At 50.1% G+C, this 9784-nt stretch overlaps 1 protein-coding gene across 1 annotated transcript in view; it reads left to right on the plus strand.

Annotated features, from left to right (window-relative positions):
* The window catches only part of LOC139748573 (endothelin-converting enzyme 2-like), a 665699-nt gene that overhangs the window by 464667 nt on the left and 191248 nt on the right, over positions 1–9784 (plus strand). The window contains exon 3 of the mRNA XM_071661616.1: positions 6062–6223. Coding sequence (XP_071517717.1) covers positions 6062–6223 — 162 coding nt within the window. The remainder of the gene's footprint in view (positions 1–6061; positions 6224–9784) is intronic.

Consider the following 9784-nt stretch of genomic DNA (forward strand, 5'->3'; position numbering starts at 1 on the left):
TGCTTCTCCACACCCCTGTCTGCTGGTCGTTACCGGCAAAGGAAGACGTCTTGACAGATCTCTATGGTCGTGCTCTCTTCCTAGTTCTTCCTCCGTGAGGTATGTCAAGGTTTTTAAGCGTGCGTCACGGGACTCAGTAGACATCTACACCTTGCCGTGCTGTGGTTAAGCTGGTGGTGTCTGACGGTGGGAGGATAAGCTGGGCATGATGGGTAAGGCACCTTCACACGGGTGTCTTCTAGTTGCCAGGAGGAACCTCCATGTTTTGATCTGTTTCACAGAAGGGATTCTAAAGCTGCACCTGACATGCGTGTCTTTTAAGAGCTCCTGCTAGGTTCTGTTTGCATATTCACTTGGTTCTATATTTTTCCTGGTTATGTGGCTTGTATGTGTTTCATATATGACTTCTCTCACCATTCCTACTCGCCCCAGACGTCTGCCTCTCCTACCTTAAGTCAGACTCTGCTTTCCAGCCTTCAGGTGTCCTTGTCAGACTGGCTTGGGAGTCTGACATGGTCGGCCCTTTCCCTCAACTCGCACCCTGATTCCCCCTCTCCACTGTAAGACCATCTTCTCCCACTTGTGTATAATGATTATCTCAACTTTCGCTCGTTTCTTCCAGTGGCTTCGTGTCCTCCAGAGGTCACTGTGGGGGGCGTAGACCCCCTCCCCCCCCCATTCCTCTGGTCCAGGAGTGGCAGTAGCTGGTATTGTCCACAGCTGTGGCCCCGGCCCAGGGTGAAGTATTGGCCATACTTGGGAGAGATGGTGGCGGGGTCCTCTCGAGATGGTAGAGTTGCAGTGGTGCTCCAGAGCGCAGGGCGGTGCGGTGAGGAGGGTAGGGCATGGGAGGGTGTGTGTGTGTGTGTGTGTGTGTGTGTGTGTGTGTGTGTGTCCTACTGGTCGAGCAAAGGAGGAGGAGGAGGAGGAAAAGGTCTGGTTACGTGGGGAAGACAGATGACCTCTTTTAGGAGGTTAGATACAGCAGGACAGTTAATAGGATCATAAAATCTTAATTTGTTTCTCTCTTTTCTTTCTGTCTTCATCCTTCATGTAATTTGTCTTCGTTTTTTGTACCTTGTTCTAATTTTTGTTCTTCTTATTTATATGTCTCTGGATATGTTTTGTTACCCATCTTGCTCGTCCTTGCCTTTTTTTCTTTTTTTTTTTTTTACACCTTCCATGCAACCCCAACCTGTGTGTATCTGTGATGTCTTTCTGGTCTCCTCTCTCGTATTCTCTATCGGTTTGTTCATTTGATCTGTCATGTATTCGTTCGTCTTGGGTTTCCTTCCTTTGTATGGCCTTTTGTCCAGTACACCTTTGTGGTCGGGCCCATCTTCTTTCTCCTCGGTTCTTGGTCTCTGTGTCCTCATAGTCTGTATCCCACAGCGTCTGTGCCCCCTTCCCACAGTGTTTGTTGTGCCCTTCCCACAGTGCTTGTTGTGCCTTTCCCACAGTGTTTGGTGTGCCCTTCCCACAGTGTCTGTCTGTGCCTTTCCCACGGTGTCTGTGCCTTTCCCAGAGTGTCTGTGCCCCTTCCCAGTGTCTCTGCCTTCCCACAGTGTCTGTGCATTTCCCACAGTGTCTGCCCCTCCCACAGTGTCTTTGCCCTTCCCACAGTGCATGTCTGTGCCCTTCCCACGTTTTCCTCCATCTGTTTTCTTCTCTCTTTACCCCTCCATATGTCTTCAGGTGTCTGTGTTCCCCTCGTGTTCCTGTCTATGTCTTCGTCCACCTCGCGAGCTCTATGCTCCCCGTGTCTCCTTCCTCCCTGTGTTCGTCTCGTGTTGTCGACCTTGCTGTACTACTCCCTCTCCCTCTCTGGCATCCTCCTTGTGTTTATCATCCCTCTTTCCGAGTGTAGCATGTGCTCCTCCTCCTCCTCCTCCTGTAGGGGCGTTGTAGGTGCCCAACCTTCCGCCGCCGCCGACTCGGCCTCCTCCCGTGCAGTGTCTGTCCTCCTTTGTATATGTCCTCCTCCTTCTCCTCCTCCTCCCTCCGTTGTGGCGGGAGTTCGACGATAACAGCGGCGGCGCCTCCCTCCGAGGCCCCCCCTCACTAGCATTTGTATTTTTCCCGCAGTGAATGGCTCCTGATTGGCCAAGGAAAAAAAAAGAAATACGGCAATGAAAAAGGAGTCTGGAACACTTGTCACCATGTCGGATGGTGGGGTACGTCCCGGTGGCCGAACTCACACCCCTCAAATATATATATATATATATATATATATATATATATATATATATATATATATATATATATATATATATATATATATATACCTTTTTATATGTATTCCAATAGAAAATAGGGTTGGGGTTAGTGGAGAAAGTAGTATATATATATAGAATGAAAACTCTTTCTCAAGTGGATTAGAATGGGAGTCTCGAACTCCTCATTTGCATATCCCCGTTATTTCTCGCGTCGCGAAAATGGGGGGGGTGGGGTTGGTTGGGAGGGGGTATTTCCAGTAGCATCTGTGGAAGTATATGTGGTGTGTGTGTGTGTGTATGTGATGTGTGTGTGTGTGTAGGTCGGTCGGGTGGTTCCATTGTTGGGCCATGGCGCCGCAGACAGCTCTAGGGGAATCTGGTCTGCATTATGATTGATGCCGAAAGGAGGAGGATGTTTCAGCGTGTCGGTGCAGGCGTCGGGCATATGTAAATGCAAAGGGGGGGTCGGTCTTCGGGTGCGGCGGTGGAGGAGGGAGGGATCGTGTGAGTCTGGAAGACGAACGTCCCCCCGTCCTGCTCTTGGCCAGTTGGTCTCCTCCCTCGAGCGTGGAACTGAGGCGGGGGGGAAGTGTGGTGTTGACACACACACACACACACACACACACACACACACACACACACACACACACACACTGCGCCAGTGCTCCCATAACCTAACCTAACTGTGCCTTCCTTCTTCCTCTCACGACACCCTCAACCTGGCCATAGGATGCTGTAATGCCACTCACCCGATCAGTCCTTAACTGTATTCTACCCCCTCCCACTATCGCGTAAGACCTCTCCTCTTAACGCTGTTCTTTCTATATCACACACACACACACACACACACACACACACACACACACACACACACACACACACACACACACACACAGAGAGAGAGAGAGAGAGAGAGAGAGAGAGCACCCTCCTCCCAACACCACGTTCCAGTTGTCAGCCACACACCTTCGTCCATGGCCAGTCTTCCCCCACGTCCCTTCTAGCATCATTCTCCTCTCTTGGTTTTCCTGACACATCACCGAAAGACCTCCGTTCCTGCAGTCGATTATCCTGTGTATATATATATATATATATATATATATATATATATATATATATATATATATATATATATATTTAGGAAGTACGTGGGGCACTTCAGTCGTCAGCAACACTCGTGGTATGCCTCGTTGTCATGTAGGGAACACTGATGCTGGTGCCCTCGTGTGTGTGTGTGTGTGTGTGTGTGTGTGTGTGTGTGTGTGTGTGTGTGTGTATGATATAGAAAGAACAGCGTTAAGAGGAGAGGTCTTACGCGATAGTGGGAGGGGGTAGAATACAGTTAAGGATTGATCGGGTGAGTGGCATTACAGCATCCTATGGCCAGGGTGAGGGTGTCGTGAGAGGAAGAAGGAAGGCACAGTTAGGTTAGGTTATGGGTGCACTGGCGCAGTGTGTGTGTGTGTGTGTGTTGCTCGGATGGGTCAGCTGACGTTAGATTTACCAGCAAAATAGACTTTAGATGATTATGGATCTTCCTCTGGCCGGTGAGTGCTCCCTGACGAAGTTGACCCCCCCTTGATCACGACGGCGTGACCTGTGTGGATTGGATGGCCAGGCCAGGGGCCTTTGACGTGACCCTTAAAGAGTCGGTGTGGGGTGTGTCAGAGTTTACGCCGTCATTCCCAAGGGCCGCGCCCTCCTGTTGACTGGACTCTCCGTTCCCACTGAGGAGATGAATTCTCCGATAGCTTCCTCAGCTTCTGTCTCTCGCACTTTCCTTTTTGCCTCCAAGTCATTATCATATCGCTGGTCTTCGCCTCCCTTAGCTGGTAGCTCAATGGGGGGAAGTATGGCACATTGATTCACGGTAGAAGATTGGCCCGGCAGATTGTAAGATTGGCTCAGGAGATTGTAAGACTGCCCCAGGAGACTGTAAGACTGACCCAGGAGATTGTGAGACTGGCCCAGGAGATTGTAAGACTGACCCAGGAGATTGTAAGACTGGCCCAGGAGATTGTAAGATTGGCCCAGGAGACTGTAAGACTGACCCAGGAGACTGTAAGACTGACCTAGGAGATTGTAGGACTGGCCCAGGAGATCGTAAGACTGGCCCAGGAGCTTGTAAGACTGGCCCAGGAGATTGTAAGATTGGCCCAGGGGACGTATGTTTTGGACTTTGCTCCTCGTTGTTTGGGAAAGAGCTGGTCAGTATTGTCGCAGCCTCGCGGGCCGTGAGCTGCACGTCAACCTTGGTTGTAAAGGTGCTTTGTGTACCTTAGTGCCATCCTTGAGTTTGAGTAGGATGTCCTTGAATCCATCTGGAGCTAGAGTGTCGTGTCGGGACTCTGTCGTGTGTCGACAGATATTTGGTTCTCACAGCCGAAGTCTTCTCCAAGAGTGGCACGTAACCTCCTTTGACCTCCCCAGATGCTGTTAAGTTCATCAAGCACTCGATTCTCCCGGCGTGGACACAGATCACACTACAGGCACTCGACACACACATGCGTAGAGTTGTGGAATTACATGTAACTATGAGGCAGATTGCAGAAGTTGGCTGAGGGGAGGCGGGGGATCCATGTGTTCATTACGTAAATACAAGCACAGTACAGAGAGGTGGTTACTCCTATATAGGTGGACAGTAGAGTAATTTACGAAGACTGCCTACAGAGGGTCGACTTGAGGGTCTAGATGCATTCGGTCCACAGACACTGAATGGCAGTTGAACTGAGCACCATGGAATCGTCCCAAGATCGCGACAGACGCGCCCCGCGCGTCGACCCGCCCTTCCGCGACCCACCGCTAAAAACATCCTGTCACTCAGGTTTGCCCTGCTCCTCCCCTCCCACCTCACCGCCGCTCGATGGCATGTATACAGGGCCGGTGTGAGGAGGAGGAGACACCCCTTTCCCCTTAGGCAGTGACTGACCGGCCCTCGTTTCGCTGCAGTTATCACTCCTCATTAACTAATGCACCCCACGGTGATCAAGTGGACGCTGCGACTAATAGGTCTTCCGTGATAGAATGTCCACAACTGTCGCCGTGAGTGTGCGATACAGCGAACGCTTACGTCGACTGAGCCATGTTCATAGGCCATGAGATTTTAACGGCTTGCTCCCGTTTTCATCACCCCCTAAAGCCAGGTGGGAGGGTAAGCTGCTGCTGCCTATCTTAATACTGGTACGTTTTCAGATCTGTTTTGTGGAGGGCCACTAGGCAGCTTCCCAGTCTGCCGAGCCCTGAACACCGTCACGGTGGCGAGTTAGCTTTTGAGTACGACTACGTTATGGAGAGATGTATAATGCCTCTAGGAGGAGCTTTTGCTCTCGAGGGTTGAAATGACGTTACTCCTCCTCCCCACACACAAACTAGGGTGGAGTAGGGTGAACCCCCTGACCACGCACGATGGTATGACCACCCTTGGTATGATGGCCTGGCCTTTGACCTGACTCGTTAGGGGTATGTCAGTCAGAGGCCCAGGCCCTTTCGTTCTCCAGGAGTTAGATATGTCGCACAGGACGGATGTCCAGCCTTCTCCAGCAATAATTTTAAACATTCTTTTTTTTTTTTTCCCCTTCTACACAACATGCACTTTTCCTTCTATCTTATTCCCTACCTTAAGTACCTTCCATGTCTGTGATGTTGGTAATTTATGCAGTTAATGAACGAAGTCTGGAAAGCTGTTAAGGTCACTTAAAATCAATTCCCCCCCTTAAACTGCGCCCCACTACATCACCCCCGCCCTCCTTATGCAGGCCTCACACACCCTACCTGACCTTGTCCTACTCCCTCAATGGGTCCTCCCCTCACTAACTCAGATCTTCCACTCCCTCCTCCCCACACAGCCCTGTCGGAGATGCGGGAGCTGCTGGACACCATGAACGAACCCGAGGACGTCAACAGCATAGAGTGGAAGTTGAAGATCTTCTACTCGTCTTGCATGAACGTCCGCTCCTTCATGAAGACCGGCCTGGACCTCATCAAGAGCGAGATCATCAGGAACCTGTGTGAGTACCGATGCCTTCTGCTGGTCTGGGTGTGTGTGTGTGTGTGTGTAGGGGTTAGGTGTGTGGAGGGTTGGTGGAGCATCTTCAGCATCCTCGTCTGCTTCGGAGGAGCGCCATCAGCAGCCTTCGTGGGAGTAAGTGTGAGGAGGAGGAGGAGGAGGTGGTGGGCGGCGGTGTTGTGGGGCCGTATGTAGTATCGTAGACAGTAGGAAGACCTACGTAAGTGTGAGGAGGGAAGGAAAGAAGGGTCATGAGTGTGGTTCTTCATACAGTTTGCCAAAGGCAGTTTGGGGAGGTTGACTGGAGACGCGTGGAGGTGCAGTGGTATGATGCACGGCCACTGTCTGCCACTGAGAGGGAAAGTGGGTTGTAGGTGGTAGTTGGAAGTGGTGGGGTCTTCGCCGCTACCCCGGGGAAGAAGCGGGGGGGAGGAGTTGCAGCGAAACCAACATACTCAAGTCCATATGTATATACGCGTATAAAAGATGACAGCAGTAATCACACACACACACACACACACACACACACACACACACACACACACACACACACACACACACACACACTATGGCAGTCACTACAAGTGTACTATACGATCAGCGAATGCTACTGGAACATCTCAGGTCTGGACGTGACTAATGCAGGTGTTGTGAATGGAGATGATGTTGGCTGCTGAGTTATAAGCAAGATGTGGGAGGGGGGAGGGAAGACTTACGAACGGTTTAGTTAGTACAGCAAGGGAAGTTGGGCGTCCGAGAGAGAGAGAGAGAGAGAGAGAGAGAGAGAGAGAGAGAGAGAGAGAGAGAGAGAGAGAGAGAGAGAGAGAGAGAGTGATTGATTATAGAACGAAGGGAAGAGGATGGTGGAATATAAGACGTCAAAAAGATAATAGCGAAAGTATTCGCACGGAGGTTGAAGATGTACCAGTCGATGTTTGTGGAGATTACCGGACGAAAACTGGAGGGCAAATTATAGGGTAATGTTGAGGAAGAAGAAGAAAAAAGAAGTAAGGAATAGAAAGAAAGAAAGAAAAAAAAAAAGAGATGAGGTAGTTGTCCAGGTGTTTGGATGGCGGATGTGTGCGAATTTATGAGCTGTCGTGGTACAGGATGGGTGTAGGTGTGGGTCATTGTCTACCTCTGGTTAGCAGTGAGTGATTCTTCAGAAATGAGTGTACGTGTAAACTTGAGTGTACCTGTAGATGAGTCTACCACACAGGAGTATACCTGTGGACATGAATTTACTGGTAGATTAGACCTTTAGATATGGGTGTACCTCTATATGTGTAAGTGTATCTATAGATATGATGAAGATATAAGTGTACCTATATCTATGAGTGTACCTATAGATATGAGTGTACCTATAGGGAGTGGATGAACAGCTGGGTTGGCTGTGGACCGACTGCCGCTACCAGGGTTCGAACCTATGCACTTCGGACCCTGGAGGAACGCTAACCGCTACACCACGGGAGTCCATATTTAAGAGGAAGTTTAAAAACAAAAAGAAGTGAACGTCAACAGAGGCAGGCTGATGGTGTTTGGTTGAGAAGTGAGCTACAGTGGAGGGTTTGGTCGAAGTTTGGTTCTGATGGTGTTTGGTAGAGAAGTGAGCTACAGTGGAGGGTTTGGTCGAAGTTTGGTTCTGATGGTGTTTGGTTGAGAAGTGAGCTACAGTGGAGGGTTTGGTCGAAGTTTGGTTCTGATGGTGTTTGGTTGAGAAGTGAGCTACAGTGGAGGGTTTGGTCGAAGTTTGGTTCTGATGGTGTTTTGTTGAGAAGTGAGCTACACTGGAGGGTTTGGTCGAAGTTTGGTTCTGATGGTGTTTTGTTGAGAAGTGAACTACAGTGCAGGGTTTGGTCGAAGTTTGGTTCTGAAGTCTCTCGAACATGGAGGAGGTTAAGAGAAATGTTCTCCGCGAAGAGGGAGGATTAGATGCCATTATGCCCGAGAGAAGGAGGAGGAGGAGGATAATGAAAGGTAAGTAAGGCTTTTGGGGAGTGTGTGTGTGGTGGGCCGTGAATGGATGAGGTGTGGGTGTGTGTGTGTGTGGGCTTGCACATGCGGTGGAGATTGTGAGAGGGGCATAGTTCATCCTACCTTTGATGAATGGGGAGGCGAGAGGCGGGGTTTGGACTAATAGGATAAGGGAACAGGTGCAAGATGTGGGATGACAGATTCCCTCCTTAGACACGGGAGGTGAAAGTAAAAAGAAAAAATGAATTGGAAGAAAGATGAAGACGCGCGTGAGCGAAGAAGATGGTGAGAGAGAGTGAGTGTGACAAATGGAGTACGGAAACAGTTTGGGTTTATGAAAACGGATGGATGGAATGGTATACGTGGATGAATTGGATGGAAAAGGGGAAGGGAAAGAGGGATGGGAGTAAGGGGATGAAGGATGATGTTTCACCATGGAGGGGAAGTCTGAAAATACGAGGATAGGGTCACCTGAAGGAGCCCACGGGGGTCGAGACCATATGGGTTCGAATCTTGGTCGCTGCAAGAGGTCCACAGTTAACTCACCTGTTCATCCTTCAGCAGGAACTGGTCGAGGAAGGAACTATGTGACTGGTTTTGTTCAGTTCTGCCTTGGAGGGACCTGAACCCTTTGAACACGAGGGTGCGGCCTTTGGAGACAGCTGTGCAACCCTTGATCACGACGGTACGACCCTTGAAGACAGCGGTGCGACCCTTGATCACGACGGTACGACCCTTGAAGACAGCGATGCGACCCTTGATCACGACGGTACGACCCTTGAAGATAGCGGTGCGACCTTTGAACACGACGGTACGACCCTTGAAGACAGCGGTGCGACCCTTGATCACGACGGTACGACCCTTGAAGACAGCGATGCGACCCTTGATCACGACGGTACGACCCTTGAAGATAGCGGTGCGACCTTTGAACACGACGGTACGACCCTTGAAGATAGCGGTGCGACCTTTGAACACGACGGTACGACCCTTGAAGATAGCGATGCAACCCTTGAACACGACGGTACGATCCATAGGTATGATGCTGGAGGATTGTATCGTAAGTCCTGGAACCCCGATAGGTAAATGGGTTAGGTTCCTGGAACCCCGATAGATAGCTCGGCTCTATTCCTAGAACCCTGATAGATAACTGGACTATATTTCTAGAACCTTGATCGATAACACGGCTATAGTCCAAGAGCCCTGATAGATATAGCTCAGCTATATTCCTAGAACCCTGATAGACAGACCGCTAGGTTATATTCCTGGATCTCCGATAGATAGCTCGGCCATATTCCTGGAACCCTGATAGACAGACCGCTAGGTTATATTCCTGGATCTCCGATAGATAGCCCGGCCATATTCCTGGAACCCTGATAGACAGACCGCTCGGTTATATCCCTAGAACCCCGATAGATAGCTCGGCTCTATTCATAGAAGCCCTGATAGATAAGTGGGCCTATATTCGTCACGCCATCCCCGTAATGCGCGTCTGGACTCTTCCGTGTTTTCTCTCTCTCTCTCAGTGATGTTAGACGTTCATCACTATGCCTGGAATTCCACTCCGCTGATTTACCATGGGATGGATGGG

Source organism: Panulirus ornatus, chromosome 5 (genome assembly GCF_036320965.1).
Source record: "Panulirus ornatus isolate Po-2019 chromosome 5, ASM3632096v1, whole genome shotgun sequence".
NCBI classification, from domain to species: Eukaryota; Metazoa; Arthropoda; class Malacostraca; order Decapoda; family Palinuridae; genus Panulirus; species Panulirus ornatus.